Raw genomic sequence first — 19,610 nt, forward strand, 5'->3', positions numbered from 1 at the left:
ATATATTGCGATATTTAAAGGGAACTCTTGATATGGGTTTATTTTATGCTAACAAAGATAGTGCAGATCTTGTTGGTTATGCAGATGCAGGTTATTTATCTGATCCCCATAAAGCTAGATCTCAAACCGGGTACGTGTTTACATGTGGAGGTACTATCATATCATGGCGTTCCACAAAGCAATCTATTGTTGCTACTTCTTCAAATCATGCTGAAATAAATAGCTATTCATGAAGCAAGTAGGGAATGCGTATGGTTGAGATCAATAATTCATTTTATTGGAGAAAAATGTGGTTTGGAATGTGAGAAAAGACCCACAATTTTATACGAAGACAATGCTGCATGCATAACCCAATTGAAGGGAGGATTTATAAAAGGAGATAGAACGAAGCACATTTCACCAAAATTATTCTACACACACGATCTTCAGAAAAATGGTGACATTGATGTGCAACAAATCCGTTCAAGTGACAATCCGGCTGATTTATTCACTAAATCTTTACCAACTTCAACTTTTGAGAAGATGGTATACAATATTAGAATGCGAAGACTCAAATATTTGAAACAAGATTTTAATCAGGGGGAGTAAAATACGCGATGTACTCTTTTTTCCTTACTAAGATTTTTTCCCACAGGTTTTTCCTTATAAGGTTTTAAATGAGGCAGCTAGCAATGCGTATTACTAAATATGTGTACTCTTTTTCCTTCACTAGGATTTTTTTCCCATAGGATTTTTTTCTAGTAAGGTTTTAGCGAGGCACAATACCTTTTAATGAACATCCAAGGGGGAGTGTTATGAAAATAATTATATTGTGCATGTCCATTTATTACTCCGCTATAGATAATCTTCCTGAAGAAGATTATCCATTTAATACTCTGTTGAAGTTTATCTACAAGCAGCTGATGCAGGCAGGTTACAAGCAGCTCAATGAAATAATTTGCAGCAGCTTCTTATTAAATAGGCAGGTTGCAAACAGCTCATGCAGACAGCTTACAAGAATCTAAAGAAAAGCCTTGCAGCTGCTTCCTGAAAAGCCTCGCAGCTGCTTCCTTTCTTCTATAAATAGATGAGTTTTCAGTTCATTATGTACATAAGTTTGAAATTTGAATAATATATCAATTTCTCTCTATACTTGTCTTTACTTTATAATTTTTATTTTATAATTAATTATTTTATGATAATGAGAACTGATTAATCTTATTATTATTATTATTATTATTATTATTATTATTATTATTATTATTATTATTATTACTATTATGTATTTATGTATTTGTGTGTGTGTAGGTGTTTTTTTTTTTCATTTTGGTTAGTTTTATTATTTTTTTGCTATCATTAATTTTTTGTTCTACAGTATTTTTATCATAAGTTTTTTACTCTTGTATCTTTAAACTTGTTTTGAAAAATATTTTTCTTGAGGCGGAGATCTATCGGAAACATCTCTATCTCAAAAAAGGTAGGGGTAAAATTTGCGTACACTCCACCCTTCTTAGACCCCATTTGTGAAATCATGTTGAGTATGTTAGTGTGGTATAATTTAACAATGTCACTACCAAATTTGTAAACTAGTACTTCAAACCCTTATGTTCTAATTCTTAAGAACGTTACCTACGCAAATCCTGATAGAGGTGTTAATAAGTAATTTTTTTCTTATCTCCCTATTAGATGATAGCAAAGTTATTTTATGCCTATACTAATGAAAGGTAAGCGTTAAATGGATTAATTAAGATGCACATAATCGATAAAATTTTAAATAAAAAAATTAACCTTGACTCGAGTCTTAAGAATGACATATTTCATTACAATTCAAACAAGTAAACAATCCATTTTTGCTAACTTTGCTAAGATTTTGAGTTGGTTTTATTACAGTCTTAGATATATTTTTGAAAAAAAAATATTAGTTCAAATAAATTTTGGAAAAACATGTTGGCCTTGATAAACAACAAGTTGACAACTTCTCCCTAAATTTATAGTGTTCAAGATAAATCTGAATTGCGATGCTATTAAAATATTTTAAAAAGTAGTATAACGCACAAAGTATTCCGTCCATTTTTGCTAACTTTACTAAGACTTTGATTTTATTTTATTTGGAAAAACATGTTGGCCTAATGGCCTTGATAAACAACAAATTGACAACTTCTCTCTAAGCTTATAGATTGTTCAAGATAAATCTCAATTATGTCATATCATTAAACTATTTTAAAGGGCCACCTGGTGTATAAAGTATCGTATCTTTTACGGTTCGCGATTTCATTCCGATCGATCAGTCGAGATGGTTAGCTTGGGCGCTAATGGTATTTTATATTTAGAAGCCCCTATCTCTTAAGGGGCTTATGCACTCCACGACTTTCTTATGTTATGGGGTCTCGAAGACTGAATTTAGCTGCCAACCCTAGTCAGCAAGCTGAAAAACTTTCTCAAGAACATGGAGAGCGGGGACTCTTTAACCTGGCAAAATATAGATAAAGAAATGAAAAAATGGGGGGGTCGTGGTCTATGCTGAATTCTTTTTCTTAGATAGAATGAATGGAAAAGGGGTGCCGGTAACCTATAAGTAATACGGTTATAACTTTACTATTTTATATATCAATATTTAACACTAATACTTTCTTTACGTTATGATTTGTGGGGGGGGGGGGGAATGTAATCAAAATGTTGCAATAGATATCACTCTAACTACACAATATTACTTAATTCAAAATAAAATGCTAATATCACATTTTTCCTTAATCGGTCTTCAAGTAGATCTTATCATTCATAATTAGTGGCTAAAGCATCGAATTTAATACGGGATTTCCAAATTCGACGATTAGCAATAATATTTAAGGTGAATGTTTATATTTTAGGGTTTGTTACTTGATGACTAAGTCACGTTTCCCCTATAAATAGAGGGTTTTTATTCAATTATAAATTATTCCAAACCAATAAGAATTCTCTCTATTTTTCTCTACAATACTCTCTTCTTTTATTGTTTTATACCTTCTTTTTGGAAAAGTTTATTTGCCCTCAATCTATTGATTGATTCAAAAAATCATTAACAAAGGTGTTTGAAAAGAATCAAATTCTATTGACAAAGTAATAAAAAAATATCCCATTATTCACCTTTTTAAAAAAAACAGACTTTAATTTAATCTTTTACTCAAATAAATACAGAAGAAGAAACAGACTAAAAACTGACACGCACACGCATTCAAAAGAAACGGAACACACACGAGTCAGTTGCAAAAAGGAGATTTTTCACACACACGAACAGCGATCCATCCAAAATGAGCGGAAGCGAAGGAAGCTCCGGCTCCGCTGCCGGCGGCGGAGAAGCTGTCGCACCGGTAGCAGCGTCAACGGAGAAGAAGAAGGAGAAGTCAAGAGTAAGCAAAACATCGCAAATTCTATGGCACGCTCACCATAACGGTGCAGCTGCCGTTCGGAAGCTTCTAGAGGAAGATCGGACGCTTGTTCAAGCTAGGGATTACGATAATCGCACTCCGCTTCATGTTGCGGCGTTACATGGCTGGATCGATGTTGCGAAGTGCTTGATCGATTATGGCGCCGACGTCAACGCTCAGGATCGTTGGAGAAACACGGTAAGATTTGTGCATTTGTTTTTTGTTTTTTTGGTAAATTTTGTATAGTACATGTTATGCGTATACACTTGTATTAGTTGTGTGTGTATATATATGAAACTGATAATTGGTAGTATCACAGTAGTTTGTTTTACCTCTTACTGATTTTGGAGCAATTATAATAGTTGTTGATCTCTTAGTAATGAAAAAGCTGCTGCTATTACTGAAGTTATATCTTCTTAATGAAACGAAAATTTAATCATCAGGAATTTGAATTTGAGTCTTCAGCTATTAAATGATGTCTTGGTGATAAGTTGCAGTATTAACGGGATTCGACTATTCCACGGGACACCTGGTACTTCCCACTAGCACACGCAGATGGGAAGAAATCACCTAGCAGGATTTGAGCTCTTGTCTCTGAGATTTCCGCCCACTTCATTTACCACTAGGCCACATCCTTGGGTGCCGGTTCAGCCATGTTATTTTGTAATTAATAGGAATAGTTTTTACATTGTTAGCTGTAACTGACCTTGTTTAGAGGCATTGATGATCCAATTGATAGTTCATTTATGAATGCATGTAAAATTAAGAGTGTGATTTAAAAGAGTGCTAGTTATCCGCTTTCCCTACGAGAATCGAGTACCATCCATATCTCTCTGGTTTTGTGTGTTCATCTACATTTTGAATCTTTTCCATGTGCCTGTTGTGACACTGACTTTTCTATGCAATCCTTGACTCTCAGTTAGTTTCACTAATCTGCTGTTTTTGTCTAAGTTTTCAATTGTTTGTGACAGCCTCTAGCCGATGCAGAAGGAGCTAAGAAACATGGCATGATTGAATTGTTAAAGACATATGGTGGACTATCTTATGTGAGTTTCACTCCTTGTCCTTTTGATATATCTAACTTCTCGTAATGGTCGTTTGCCATTTGAAAAAGCTTGTAGTTATCGGCATTTGATGCATCAACTTGTTCTTAGGTTAAAAGATATATTAGCTAGCATATTTATCGGGCTCCTACCTCTGTTGCCATCCAGGTCTGTGGTTGATGATCTAGCAGAGTTGTTTATTAACTAACTGATCTTGTTCTTACATTTCCCATGTTGTTAAAGGCATGCTTGATTTGCAGTTAAGACCTAAAGCTAGGTAGGTGCAGCATAATTTGGGCGCTATGTCTCTCTTAGGTAGCGGTTTTGGTGTAGGCACCAAGGTTCTAAGGGTGCACAAGTAGCAATGAACTGCTTTTCTATGGCGAAGAGGGGCTGCTGGACAGTAAAAAGAACCAGCAAAGTGATATATTAGTTGTTAAGCAAATGTTATGGAAGACTTCTCCCACACGGTAAAAGAAAGGATTCCATATGGAAGTATATGTTAGTAATTAGGAATAGGAATTGGAAACTTAGCATCAGAAAACTAGTCAATAAATCTATAAGTGAGAAACTTAAAACTACTCAATTTGACCCATCTGCTCTAGCCTTGTTGAGTAGACTTACCTACATTGTATTGTTAGCTCTTTTCTTTTGTATAACTACTACATACACGCGAGACTTTCCCAAATCCAAAAAATTATTTACTTTGTCGAAAAGATCTCATTGACATTAACCTTTTTTCATCAGGAATGGCAATGGGGCGGGGCGGGGCGGGTGCAGTGCCGTTTGAGCCTTAACCCGCAAAATTTCAAGCCCCGCATAATTTTTTAAAATTATTTTCAACCCACCTCTCCCCGCTTAAGAATTATTTTTATCCATTTTGTTATTTAGTTAAACAAAATTAGAGTTATGCTATAGGTAATTATCTTATTTAGTGTAGCTTCTCAAATTAGATCGACATCCCCTTTTTTTTTGTCCCTACAACACACAAAGCTGGAGCTAAATTATAGGCAATCAAAAGCTGATAGAAATGAAATAGATGATGAAAGATTTACTATACCAATCAGTTTGGAAGAGTTGCTCTTTCAAACAGTGTGTTTATTTTTTTATCCCTGAGAAAATTAAAATTTTAGTATCTTAATTATAAAAAGAAAATAGATACTAGTTATTTACTTTCTTCCATTTTGTTACTACTTTGACTTACGCCTCATTTCTGAACCCAACAAACCAGAAACAAAAAGAAACTTAAACAACAACAACAACAACAAAAAACCCAGTGTATTCCTACAAGTAGGGTCTAGGGAGGGTAATGCGTGCTTAGACCTTACCCCTACCTTGTGAAGGTAGAGAGGTTTTTACCGATAGACCCTCGACTCAAGGAATAGTGAAAATAAAACAAACACTTACAACAACAAGGTAATAAGATAACGGAAGCAAACCACAATGTGTAATAATAAATATCCAAGAATAAGAAAATACAAGAATACTACTAATACTACTGGTAAGACTAGGAGAAACGCTCATGTCAACCTTCAACCCTAATTCTCGACCTCGTCACCTTCCTATCGAGAGTCATGTTCTTTGCAAGCTGAAGCAATGGCATATCCTGCCTAATCACCCCTCCCCCGTACTTCTTTGGCCTACATCTATCCCTCCTCAGACCCGCCATGATCAACCTCTCACACCTTCTAACCGGGGCATCTATGTTTCTCCTCTTCGCATGCCCGAACCATCTCAGCCTCGATTCCCGCTACTTTTCCTCCACAGGGGCCACTCTCACCTTGTCCCTAATAACTTCTTTCCTAGTTTTATCATTCCTGGTATGCCCACACATCCATCTCAACATCCTGGATGTGCTACTTTCAACTTCTGGACGTGGGATTTCTTGACGGGCCAATACTTAGCCCCATACAATATAGTCGATCTAACCACCAATTTATAGAACTTGCCCTTAAGTCTTGGTGGTACATTCTTATCACACAAAACACCAGATGTGAACCTCCATTTCATCCACCCCGCTCCAATACGATGTGTAACATCCTCGTCAATCTCTCTGTTGCCTTGGATTACAGACCCAAGATATTTGAAACTATCTCTCTTGGGGATTACTTGTGTATCAAGCTTCACTTCCAATTATGCTTCATGCGCCCATCACTGAACTTGCATTCTAAGTATTCTGTTTTCGACCTACTCAACTTGAAATCTTTGAAATCTTTGGACTCCAGGGTCAATCAGCACTATGTCATTTGCAAATAACATACACCATGGCACCTCCCCTTGGATGTGTCGCGTCAGCACATCCATCGCCGGGGCAAGAAACTTAAATCATAAAAAGAACTGTTGAGTAAGTTTTAGATCAAATTTTAACAATCAGGACTAATATTTTCGAATCAAAATTTCACAAAGTATGAATAAGTTTTCTTTTTAGTATTCCACGAGATTTATGATATCTAGTATATCATGGAACTTTCGTTTTGTTATGTCTTCCCCCAGAATTTCTACTTCAGGGTAAAACCCAGTTGTGTCTTATCTCAACCCACAACCGCCCCGCCCCGCCCCGCCCCACTTTAGATTCTAAGAAGATTTGTTCCAACCCGTGCCACCCTACACCCGCTTAAGCTGTAAATTGCACCGCACCGCACCGCATAGGCTGTAACTGACCCCGCACCCACATCGCTCCATTGCCATACCTATTCTTCGATTAACAAAATCTTTAACATTTTTGGCTTAAACTACTAGCAAAAGCTTGACGCTTTTCTACGTTTTTCACCTTTAGAAACAGTGAATCTTTTCCTGGTTTTGTTCTCTTTTTATGTATTGATTAATATATCCAGACATGATATATTCTCCATTTCAGTCAAATTATGTTGTTGATTGTTGATTACCTAGGGAAGAGATAGCTATTGGATGATGACCCAGACCATATGTAGATTGACGGCATGATTTAGTAGATCATTGACCTAAGTTGGGCAAAAATCTTATACTTTGCAAATAACTGATTGGTGCTCTCGCCTTAACAACGAGCCGAGAGCTAATGGTTGTTGGTTGCTACTACTATAGTAAGAAAATAAACTGAAAAGCCTTGTGCAGGATGTGCAATGCATATCTTCCAAGTTATTGAACACCTTTCTTGCCTTTGTCTTGTTCAGCTACTTCAAGATTTTCTTTACAAAAATTATTGAGGATTACTTGATTTTTTTTCTGAATATGCAAATAGTGTCTTCAGAGGATTTGTCTTTGAAAGCCTCTAATGTATTAAGATAATGTTACAGGGGCAAAATGGAAGCCATTTTGAACCAAGGGCTGTTCCACCCCCTCTACCAAAGAAGTGTGACTGGGAGATTGATCCTGCTGAGCTGGACTTCTCAAATTCTGTAATCATTGGAAAGGTATGATTGGCTATGTTAGAAGTGACTGCTAATAAGCTTGTTGGAGGTTAAATTGAAGTCTGTTTAAGCTGTCTTATCCAGTGTCTTTTCAAATGAATTGACAACTGTAGTGTAAAAGATTAGCAATTCTTGCACTTCTTTTTTGTGTTATTTAAATAAAAGCTTTTTACCTCTGTGTTGTTCGCCTTTTCTGAAGAGGTTTATCCAAAAACATAAGAGCAATTGAAGCTGAGTTTGTGATGGTTAAGCTAGTACTTGTTCTGTGGAGTGTTGTCGAATGAAAAATCTCAACTGTGTTAAGCTTTCTAATTAAAAATATGTGAATGATTATATAGAATATAATTAGTTTTGCAATGTGTTTAGCATTTCATTACATTCCAAAGTAGAAAGTGTCTCATAATCAGGAAAGACGGACCATTTTTTGTGTTTGGGGCTGTCAGCCGAGGTGTTTTTTGATTGGCGCTTTCCTTTAGTAATTTTATATTCTGTCTATAGTTAAGAACTGTATGAGAATTCTATTTCCTTTGTTAACCTTAATATGCAGCTATCATATTCCTGGGCCTACCCACAAGAAAAGGAAGGGGCAGTCTCTGGTGCGAAGTTGGCTGTCCATTTTGCTTCAAACCGTTTTATCTTATTAACTATTTTTTTATACTGTCGTGTTTTATTCTAATTGCTTAATCTGCTTCTTATCCTGGTCAAAGATTTACCAGTGAGGTTGCTATTTATGTATCTAATATGGAAGCTGATATGGATAGGGGTCTTTTGGTGAGATATTAAAAGCTTGCTGGCGTGGAACACCTGTAGCTGTTAAACGCATCCTCCCAAACCTTTCAGATGATCGATTGGTGATGTAAGTTTCCTTGAGGGGTTAGCACTACAATATCCTCTATATATGATTTTGGTTTGTTGTGCTGTCATTAAATCTTACCTTATCAAAAAAAATGTGTTGTGCTATCTGCTATTGTTGTCAAGTTTCACAATTTTTTTTCTTTTTTGGGTTGGTTGTGGGGCGGGGGGTGGGGAAGGAGGATGGGAACTTATTTGGTCTCCTATGTTATATTTAGACCTTTAAAGCTTTCCATGTCCTTGACCAAAACAATAATATTAACAAGAAGATGCTGCTTTTGGAAACAAGTCACATCCTCTAATGGTCAATCAATCATAGCATATTTGCAAAGAAAAAGGTTTCTATATACTCTGCTAATATTGTAAGCAGAACCGAAATTAAAGTGGATCAAGAAGCTTTATATGTTACCTAAGGCTGTCAACATTCCCAATTCACAATTGTTTCTCTTTAAGCTTGATACAGATTTATATAATTTTAGAAGTAGGCTGTTACTTAGGCCCTCTGCAGTTGATTAATTTTTGATATTTTACTATTTTATGGGTTCTGCCTGATTTAATTCCTTTCTTGCAGTCAGGATTTCAGGCATGAGGTAAATTTGTTGGTGAAGCTCCGTCATCCAAATATAGTGCAATTTCTTGGAGCTGTTACTGAGAAAAAACCCTTAATGTTAATAACTGAATACTTAAGGGGGGTATGTGGTTACCTTTTTTCCCTATATTTTGAAGTGAACATTGAAGTATTTTCTTTATATTATGAAGTACCTGTGCTGATTTGGTGCATATATTGTTGTAGGGTGATCTGCATCAGCACCTTAAGGAAAAAGGTGCTCTTAGTCCATCGACAGCAATCAATTTTGCTATGGATATAGCAAGGTAGTTGGATATAGCACTCCATACTTCATTTTCCTTGAAAAACTCAAAATTCTCTTGATGTTTTCTGATTCTTGAAACTCATGCGTGCTATGTTTTGAGTTGCCTATCTGTCCCGACTGATGTGCTCAGCATGATTGATGGACTAAATGTCACTCGGTCTGTTGCGATTTACCTTCTGTCTAAAACTCATATTATTCACAGTTAGCTGGTCTGTTGAACTTTTTGTTGGGGAAATGCAAAAAGTGCATCCAGAAAATGGTCCTGATGACGTGAACAAGTTACTATACTCTCAGTAGCTCTTTCTGACCTGTGGCATAGCTTCTGTGATTTTCGTCTTCTCGTCATACCATTTTATGAGAAATGTTGTTGTTATCTGGCATTTTAGCCCAAGATTGCAATGCCGGGTTTTCTATAAAAAAGGAATAGCAATGCATAGTTTACTTATGTTATGTTTGATGTTTCTGTGGGCAGAGGCATGACTTATCTTCACAATGAGCCAAATGTTATAATCCACAGAGATCTAAAGCCCAGGTCTGTTTTTCTCTCAACATGGTTCTGCTATATGTTACATGTTGCTATTCACCTAGGGGGATCTTATTGTTTAATGAGAATGATGCTACCTTTTTATTGTTATGATTCAATTAGCTTTAGTGCTGAATGTGTCAGTGTTTCTAGGAATGTTCTTCTAGTCAACTCCAATGCTGACCATTTGAAAGTTGGAGACTTTGGATTAAGCAAACTAATCAGGGTTCAGAACTCCCATGATGTTTATAAAATGACTGGGGAGACGGGGAGCTGTAAGTGGCAATTTCATATTCCTCCCTCGAATGATTGACATATTCTTTCAAATGTGTTATTTATTTGTGATATCTTCTTCTATAATCGAAAAATAGATCGCTATATGGCCCCTGAAGTTTTCAAGCACCGGAAATATGACAAGAAAGTCGATGTGTTCTCTTTCGCAATGATCTTATATGAGGTAATTATCACTTTTGGGCTCTGCCTGTTAGGATTAGGTATAACATGATCGATGAAACAAATAACTGGTCAACGAATTTTCTACTGGTGCAGATGCTAGAAGGTGATCCACCATTATCCCACTATGAACCATATGAAGCAGCCAAGTACGTGGCAGAAGGACACAGACCTATTTTCAGGGTAAAAGGTTTTACCCCAGAATTGAAAGAGTAAGTGCAAACTGGATCTTGATACTCCCACTTTTGAAGCATATATTTTTAGCTATGTATGACTCAATGAATAAATTAATGGATAGGGTGGGGTTACAACATTGACAAATGTGGCACAGTTAGAAGATGGCTATAATATCGCAGGAGCACAGTGCAGTAGCTGGGTGTATTGAAAGCATTTATAGGTATTAATGCATGGTAAAGATTCTGGTAGGGGTGGAATAATGGGGATTGCCAAAACTGAGATTACTTGCTGTGAAGTTCCTCTTTCAGTGAGCTGTAGGCATCCTAACTGCAGAGAAAATAGAAATAACTATGAAGGAGAGTAACTACTGAAGCAACATAAGCAGCACGTTAAAGTTCTTTGTTATCAGACTTGATCAGCAAATTTTCTTTGCCATTAGAGCATGGGAAAATTATCCTATGGTTTAGAGAAGAGATCATTCTAGATTAAAATGATGGAACTGTGTGCAAATATCTGCAGAGTGGGCTTTGATAAATAGAGATGTCCATATCAATTTGGTCCACATGTTTTGGGATGGGCTTTGGAATAAAAAGGAGAAACCGCCACCGGTGTGAGATCATGGTTTTAGTTTTTTTTATTTATTATTATTATTATTTACACATCCACTGATATGACAATTATGTAGAAGCATCTATTAGATCTCTTGTGAAGTGAAACATGAGAAATATTTTTTCGTCCTCTTGCGACCTTAAGGCTTCAAATATGCACTGCAAGGTTTATTTCTTTTGACTATTTGCCAAGACAAAAAGATGGTGGTCAGGGCTTTGTTTTGCTAAATCCAGCTAATTTTTTGCAGGTTGGTGGAGCAGTGTTGGGCACCAGATATGAACCAGAGACCTTCATTTTTGGAGATCCTAAAAAGACTTGAAAAAATTAAAGAAGCTTTACCCTCAGAGCATCATTGGCACATTTTCAATTCATGACATCAAATCCAAGAGTTGACCCATGTTGAGTTGAATCCTCCCATCAAACTTGCTTTTGAAATTGATATGTTCGTATGATTGTGCATAGGATCAACTGGCTAGGGTCTGCAAAAACTGTTGCTGTACCAATTCTTTATGCCCCACTCGACGTTCCAGCTATGGTCGTTGTAGATTTGTTCAACGTATTTCCTGAATATACCCAAATAGAACTGTGTGGTCAATAGACCTGTAACAAAATTTATTAGTTCTGATTGTCAGATTTTCTATCCTCAATCCATCTGTATTTTTATTTTTTTTAAATTCCCAGTTGTGTACTTGAAAATGAACGTAGCAACTGTATTCTGTTTTTACCCTTATACTCTTTGGTTAAATGATAAAACTCAAGACGATTCTGATAGGAAATTCATACTTTATTATAGCTTACAGACCACCGGTCCTAAGCAAAGCTGAAAATGTCTTGTGAGCAAAGAAGTTAAAAAGAATTCACTGATTTATCTATTCACCCATTCATTCTTCTTCTATAGAAAGAGTTACTTCTTAAATTGCTTGCATTGACAGTTAATGTATTTCTTCTATTTCTAAGCGTGTTTTGTTCCCAGTCCAACTATTAGATTTGTCAATTCCTCAGCTGCGGAAAGGGTAAAGAGCAATAATACACTCTCCATCCCATTTTATATGAAGGTGAAGTTTAAAAAGAAAAAAAAAATTTAAACTTGTGATAGTAAACATGCAACTACAATTATGTCATCAACAATAAAATGAAAAATTTAAAATTAAATTATTTTTAAATGTAGAAATGTGCTATGCTCTTCGACAGATAAAGAGGACAGTGTCACATAAAATGGGACAAATCTCAGTAATAAATAAGAAAACACGAGCATGGCAGTGCCAACTTCATTGACAATCCAACTCTCTCTCACAATTAACTCAAAACATTGTATTCCCTCTTCAACTGTAATCTATGGAAAATTCTACACATACATGGAGTACTATAAGCTAGCATAAAAATATTAGATAAGCTTTTTCTTTTCGAAAAAGGTCTTCAAATGCCACAACTGCAACCATGCCACAGATAAACATATTAAGATTGACAAGCCAGTCATCCAAGCCATTTTGGAGTTGGTGGATCTGTTCAGTTCCTGCATTTCAGCTTCCCTACAAACGTGCGGAAAAATTATCAAGCTTATGTTCATGAGGATTGTAGTTAAATGTAACAAGATTGCTTTAAATGATATGTTCATGAGGATTGTTAACGAAGGATAAACTCACCTTTCACGGAGAAAAAACATCTCATCGTGGATGGCTTGAACATTTTCATACATCTTCTTTAGTTCAAATTCCATTACCTATTAAGATGACAAGATGAAAGAGCATTACATTAGTTTCATCTCAAAACTCCTAAAAGGTGCAGTCATGAAATTCATCGTCAACAAAAAACATGCTCTCTCTTCCCCACAACTCTCCGTTCTTCCCTAATTACCACCTTCAGAAGCCCCTTCGTCTCAGGCACAAAGTTAATATAACTGAACATTTGAAATGTGAGCAAAAGTTTCTGCCGACAATCTCTTTCTTGTATTATAACTGCAGATCACTTTTACTGCGTTTAAATGAAAGATACAAACCAATACCAAATGTGTCCCCTAAAGATTCTTAGTTTTATATCAAGAGCAAGAGGAGCTTTAAGCAATCAAACAGATATAAAGTACGTGCCATCACAAAAATGTAACAGGAAACCCCATATGCATTTCACAAGTGATGAACAGATCCACAAGCCCATAATCTTCTATCTCAAGGTTGATATGCATTGTGAACATATCAACTTTAGAAAGTGGAACATAGCATAAGACTGCTCCAAATAATTCACTTTATGTAGTGATACTTCAACTCAAACATCTATCCAGGTGAAGAGTATCTGCTTCTTTAAAATATTAGTATAAATGAATAATAAAGTTCACCATCAGCATTATGCTGTAGAGGACAAGCTAACAAAAGGTTTGCGGCACAAACTTCTGTGTCGGTTGAGAAGAATTATGCTGCTGTCCAGTAAATTAAAGCCTAAAGTCCACGATTTCAAAGTCCATAGAGCTACGAAAATCTAAGCTAAACAGTATTTTCCTGTCATGAATGTAATTAAAAATGTAATTAAAAATAGAAAAGCGTTGAGAATGCCATGAATTTTGTTTTATTTTCGTTTTATTTTTTGTGGTGTGAAATAATTTGTTAAGTCTTAAACAATGCAAATTCCAAGTATACAGCCACACTTGCCAGAAAATAGAAATACACTCCGAATCCATAAGAAAGACTCAACAATCAGCCTATGAATGTGTTCTATATCTACATGTATGCTATCATAGAACAGCGCCTGTTGCATCTGATTTTACAGCAGTTTATTTTCCTTCTCTCCATTTGGATCCGTCCAAATTTAAAACTCATTCATACAAAAGGCAATACTACCTTTTTCTTAAATAAGTATGCCGAAAGGAGCAATTATTAAAAACAGAAAGATAAAGAGACCATAAAATACACGTCAGACATGAGTTACTTGCATGACGCTCTAACAAGGAAATTCTTGTTCTTACAACTCCCTCTCTCTGAGACACACAAAAACCCATACAAGGTGTACTGAAGCTTTAATTGAGTTCACAAACCTGATCCCAAGATTCTCTTTATTTTTGGTATAGAAACAGAAGACTCTTGACTATTGTTCAAAACAAAGAAAAGTGAAGGAATCTTAATTAATAATAACGGAATGCAGAAAAATTTAATTGCAAATACGAAGAGAATTCATGAAAAATATTTTTTTGAAGAGAATACCCCTTGTTATCCGTATAGTGTTTCCAAGAACCAAATCCATAACACTTATGGAAGCACGCATCCTTTCATCTACCTCTCTTGAGGATTGAGCCATAGGCTGTAAGGTATTAAAATTCTAGTGACGTGGTTTTATTTCACTACCTCTTTTGATGACAGACTGACCTGAAACTAAAATGAAATTTACTAAGAGCCTAATGGCCTTGTAGGCTTTTTATTCTTTTACTGAAAGTAACAAGAATTTGGCAATAATACCCGCCTTATCCGAGTCAGGCCTTCATAGGGGTAAAATGTTTATAGCCTATTCTCCCTTCTATTCTATTCCGGAGGAAAATAGAAGTGCTTACAACATCATTTGCTATAGCAGATTCTCCAGCAAAAGCAGTAGACACTAACTCCTAAAGTTCATGCTGACATGCATGCAGCAACATGAATCTCATTATATGCGCAAACAAATGCACAGTACATTAATACCTTGATTAAAATGTGAGATGATAAATCTATTAGCACTTTTTTTGGCATCCTATTGGTTTTAAAAGCCATTCATTCAATTGAAGTTCGTTCCATGTCACCTCTTTCTACAAAGAGTTTCATCTAGTAGAGATTCCACTATTGAGGGCATTAATCATTAATGGGGTGAGAAGGGCTCGAACTCTCTTTTTCTCAATCAAAAAAAAAAGAGGGGCTGCAACTCTTGACCACATATCGGAAGCTATGAGCCACATGCAGTAGTCAACTGAATATCACCCCTCGAAGGAGATCGAGGAACTCGAGGGTGACATCGCGGTGCTGCTCAACGCGGATGAGGACCGCAACAAGCGCATTTATGCAATAGAGGCAAGATGATGGAGGCAATTACCACCGTGCAAGCACAGATCAATGTTCTGAAGGCAACTAATAAATTGCTTTTATTTTTTTTCTTATCCAAAAAACTAATTGTAAATCGATAAGCGCGAAGAATTGTTCTTAATAAAGGGAACTGAAAGTATATCACTTCATAAGACGTTCCCAAATTCTGGTATATAACAACTATTGTTAATTCTAAAAAAGTTGGAATCAGCTATACACTACCTTATCTATCAAAAAATTGAAAGCCTTCAAACTAAACAGCATCCATAATTTTCATGTTTTCTTCTCATGGAAAGGTGACAACAGCAAATGGTTGGCTTGAACTAATGATGTGGTCTATGAGACTTCTCGAGTGCAATTTTTTGTAGAACGGTCTATCATGCACAAGGGATGCTTATGAGCTATACAAAGTTCCAGTCTAGGGCTATTTCTCATTAAACCTAAGGATGAGTACAAACTGCCATATCGTCTAGGCAAAAGCATATTCACCACAAGTATATGTGGAATTGAGAGAACTTCAGCAAAAGAAGAAAGCGGGCTTACTTCAACAGAGCCTTTCTTGGCAACATTTGTCCAATCCTTAGCAGCAAAACCAGTCTTCCAGTCAAAATCAAGGGTAACAGTTACAGGGGGCTTGTGATCAGCAGCAAAAAAGCAAGTCATATAATCCCCAGCTTCTGCAGTCTCAAAAGCAAAATGCCCTTCAGCAACATTGTCCGATTGGTGATAGGTATTTCCATATGTTGATGTCACCTAAATTACACATATCAGTTATTAGTTCATCTTCATCAAAAACCAGAAGAAGCATATTCACTTGAACATCAATCAAACATTTTTTTTACTAATACTTTACATACAGAGATTGAAGCATAGTTGATTGATTGGTAAATTCAAAATTGAAGCTTTACAAACTCCAGCATAAAATTCACAGTTCAAACCAAATTACACAGATCAAGTTATTAGTTCATCCAAACAAGAAAAAGCATTTTTTTATTGTTATAAACAAGAAAAAGCATAGTCAATTGAACAAGATAATCAATCAAACTAATTTTCACTAATACACTAAAACTCAATCTTTCACCATATTGGAATAACGACGACAACAATAACCCAGTAAAATCCCACAAGTGGGGATCTTTTCACCATATTGGAATGAAATGGAATAATACATTACAGAGATTGAAGCATAGTTGATTAATTGGTAAATTCAAAAATTGAATCTTTACAGCTCCAATTTACAGTTCTAACTAAAACATCAACATGTACAAAGCACTCTTGGTTATCCAAAAATTAACCGAAAGCTCAATTTTTTACCATAAAAAGATCAAACAAAGAAAAAACATTTGCTTAAATAGTTAATAAATCAATTAAAATTAAAGTTTTATAACTCCAACATAAAATTCAGAGTTCTAACCAAAAAATCCAACAATTACAGACCATTCTTGGTTACCCAAAGATCAACAAAAGGACTCAAACTTAAACATAATAAGATCAAATAAATAAGACCCATTTGCTTAAATAGCAAATAAATCAATAAAATTGAATCTTTACAACTCCAGCATAAAATTCACAGTTCTAACCAATACATCCAACATGCACAAACCATTCACAATTCACAAAAAGACTCAAACTTTAACATAAGCAGATAAAATAAGGAGACCCCATTTGCTTAAATAGCAAATAAATCAATAAAATTGAATCTTTTACAACTCCAGCATAAAATTCAAAGTTCTAACCAATACATCCAACATGCACAAACCATTCACAATTCACAAAAAGACTCAAACTTTAACATAAACAGAAAAAATAATGAAACCCCATTTGCTTAAATAGCAAAAAACAGTAACAAGAAAAATAAATTACCCTGACTGTAACTTTGTGAGTATCAGGCAAAGGGTAACCTTCATTGGGATTAACAATATGGTATTTGCCTACAGTCATAGCATGGCTTTTGATGTCTTCAGCTATGCATTTAGTCTGACCAGATTGCAGATCAAATCTAAGGGAATTCACTTGGGTCGCTACAAACCCCAAAATTAGAACCAGAAATAACGTGTTGCTTCTCTGAATCATCATCCTACTGTTAGATTTTAGGAGGAAAAAAGAGAATGGAGTGAAATTAAAGAAATAATTGCTAGATTTTCAAGTGATGGTGGGGTTGGGAATGTTGGTCCAGAGAAGAGATTCAGATTGAGGGAGAATATTGTTGTTATTATTAAAAAGAAAATAAAGGTTTTTTTTTTTTTTTTTGTGTCTCCACGAGGGATTTCTGATCTACATCATATTTTTTTCGTTTTCATTTTTTCTTTCTTTTAATTTAATGTACAAGAATCTTTTTCTTTTCATTAAAAAACAAGAATTTACTAGTAATATAATTTTCAGTAGAGACTACTTCAAATTTAGATTTCTACTATATAAAGTATCTTAAAATTGCTTTTATTTATACTTAAGTCATCATAGTCTTGTTGTTAACAAACGATTTTGTATTTGTTGTTAGCTTAAAACATTAGTGTTTACCCTAAAAAATGGATAACAATTAAATTTGTAAGTGATTTTAAGGATACATGTATTTATTCAATACAAACGGTAAAGATTGTTAGAATAAACAGATAAGAGATGTAATAAATTATCAAACCGCTTGAAAATAAGGAGATGATTCTGGACTCGAAGGCAACCTCAATGAGGTATCCGTGTCACGGGCCGACTCCCTTACGCTCGCCAGCGGCACCGAATTGCCCGTGCGGCGCCTGCAGTTCCCCTCGCTGCAGGCCAGCCTTCGTCCTTTCCCAGGTTTTCAAGCACGATCCTGTGCTTGTTGGTGAAGCCTGCCTAGAAGGCATGCTCCAACTTGTGCCGCCCGTAAGATGTCTAGGCACTTGGCCCTAGACATGTCGTGGCGCTTCTCGTCTTAGGATCTTAATCCATGCTCGCCCTGGGGGTTGGCTTAGGACATGTCTTGTCTTTCGCCTAAGACTGAGCATCGCTCTCGCGTGCATAATCCAATCCTCAAGCTTGACACTCGCCTAGTGCATCCGCAACTAGCTCGTGCTTCGCCCGAGTAAGGAAACCTTTAGTCCTTGGCCCTTGTCATGCGCGTCTTTCGTGCCATGCCCATACATAGCCCTCGCGACACACTTTCATCCCGAATAGTGAAGTGTCGCCCCACAACTGCACGTTTAGGCCAACGGACCCTTGCTTGCATGGTTGAACCCAAGCCATGCTCACAAGTTGACACATGATGCCCCTAAGATATGTGCATCAAATATCCAATCGGCACGGAGGTCTCCTTCCAACATTTTGGCAGCCCGCGGGGCAGGCCGTCCCACACATCGAGCCTCCAGCGCCACTTTGGTGCCCAACGCTAGCCCGAAGGCGTCGCGCCGTCCATAGAGTTCCCTAACTCGTATGGATACCTAAGACACTCCTTTGAGTCATCTAGACAGGCCCTTGAGGTTCCTCCTCAAGGTAGCTCTTTCAATACGGCTTGGTGGCAGCACGTACGGGGGAGGCAGGTCAGAGCTTTCATCACCTATACCCCCTTATATATGCTTAAAATTAAAAAGCCCAAGTTGTCCGAGTAGACAGGTCTACATCAGACAATCAGAAGAGCCATTTCTCACCAGTTCTTGCCCTATGCACTCCTCCCCCAAGTATCATCCAAGCGTGCCTCTCCACTTCACCTCCTTTCGGTGTTCACTTGGAAAGTGCCTCCGCACTTGCACCCTCTGGTGTCTAACTTTGTAGTTGACCCACACTAGTCAACTACACCATGACCCTCACAGCCTTCATGTCCGTCTGAAGCTTTCCCTTCACAGGTAAGCACATCAGCGTGCTTTCTGGCGCGGCTCTTGTAGCTACATCGCTCACTTAGCCTTACAACGCCCTCTGGCATAGCTCCCGTAGCCTTTTGCTCCCGTAGCTTTTTCCTTGCCTTTATTACCTTGAAGATGTGTTGGCTTCCGGACTCACTACTTCGCCCTTATGCCTCTTGCATAGGCGGGATCCTCCCACACTCAATGTGAAGGATACTTCTTAGCGCTGTCGTCCCACTTGGCAATCGGCCAGCTCTTGGGACGACTCTTGGTGAGCACTACATTCTCAAAGTCATAGCATTGTCGCATTCCCGAACAAAGCTCTTTATTTTCTAACTGTCACTTCCTCAGCAAGTACCCAATGCTCCCGGTAGTACTTCAATACTCGCCTTATAGACAGGTACTCTCTTGGTCCTGCTATCACGACTTCCCGGTTCGGTTGTACCTAGCACTTGGACTCTCAACG

The 19,610-nt window shown here is 36.8% G+C and overlaps 2 protein-coding genes across 3 annotated transcripts; one reads left to right on the forward strand and one right to left on the reverse strand.

Moving 5' to 3' along the window:
- Positions 1–3,165: 3,165 nt before the first annotated feature.
- Positions 3,166–12,074, forward strand: LOC107832665 (serine/threonine-protein kinase VIK). Of its 2 annotated transcripts, XR_001658619.2 has the most exons (12): positions 3,166–3,581; positions 4,355–4,429; positions 7,699–7,815; positions 8,574–8,668; positions 9,236–9,356; positions 9,458–9,537; positions 10,009–10,068; positions 10,213–10,334; positions 10,431–10,516; positions 10,609–10,724; positions 10,811–10,909; positions 11,546–12,074. XR_001658619.2 is itself a non-coding variant. In XM_016660526.2 (11 exons), exons 1-11 carry the CDS (start codon positions 3,267–3,269, stop codon positions 11,670–11,672), a joined length of 1,314 nt encoding a protein of 437 aa, XP_016516012.1. In that variant the 5' UTR covers positions 3,168–3,266; the 3' UTR covers positions 11,673–12,074. The 2 variants fall into 2 exon arrangements, 1 of the variants encoding a protein (XP_016516012.1); XM_016660526.2 differs by lacking the exon at positions 10,811–10,909 and having other exon boundaries at positions 3,168–3,581.
- A 352-nt stretch (positions 12,075–12,426) lies between these two features.
- LOC107832666 (transmembrane emp24 domain-containing protein p24delta9) lies at positions 12,427–17,533 on the reverse strand. The gene is made up of 4 exons (XM_016660527.2): positions 17,196–17,533; positions 15,876–16,085; positions 12,942–13,018; positions 12,427–12,827 (listed from the first exon to the last, which is right to left on the reverse strand). Exons 1-4 carry the CDS (start codon positions 17,406–17,408, stop codon positions 12,683–12,685), a joined length of 645 nt encoding a protein of 214 aa, XP_016516013.1. The 5' UTR covers positions 17,409–17,533; the 3' UTR covers positions 12,427–12,682.
- Positions 17,534–19,610: the final 2,077 nt, after the last annotated feature.

Source organism: Nicotiana tabacum, chromosome 24 (genome assembly GCF_000715075.1).
Source record: "Nicotiana tabacum cultivar K326 chromosome 24, ASM71507v2, whole genome shotgun sequence".
NCBI classification, from domain to species: domain Eukaryota; kingdom Viridiplantae; phylum Streptophyta; class Magnoliopsida; order Solanales; family Solanaceae; genus Nicotiana; species Nicotiana tabacum.

Coding starts and splice junctions, on each gene's coding strand:
- LOC107832665 (XM_016660526.2), top strand. CDS start 3,267: ATGAGCGGAAGCGAAGGAAGCTCCGGCTCCGCTGCCGGCGGCGGAGAA. Junction 9,538..10,008: donor TTTGCTATGGATATAGCAAG/GTAGTTGGATAT, acceptor TTCTGTGGGCAG/AGGCATGACTTATCTTCACA. Junction 10,517..10,608: donor TCGCAATGATCTTATATGAG/GTAATTATCACT, acceptor CTACTGGTGCAG/ATGCTAGAAGGTGATCCACC.
- LOC107832666 (XM_016660527.2), bottom strand. CDS start 17,408: ATGATGATTCAGAGAAGCAACACGTTATTTCTGGTTCTAATTTTGGGG. Junction 16,086..17,195: donor CTCACAAAGTTACAGTCAGG/GTAATTTATTTT, acceptor TGTGTAATTTAG/GTGACATCAACATATGGAAA. Junction 13,019..15,875: donor CCAAGAAAGGCTCTGTTGAA/GTAAGCCCGCTT, acceptor TCATCTTAATAG/GTAATGGAATTTGAACTAAA.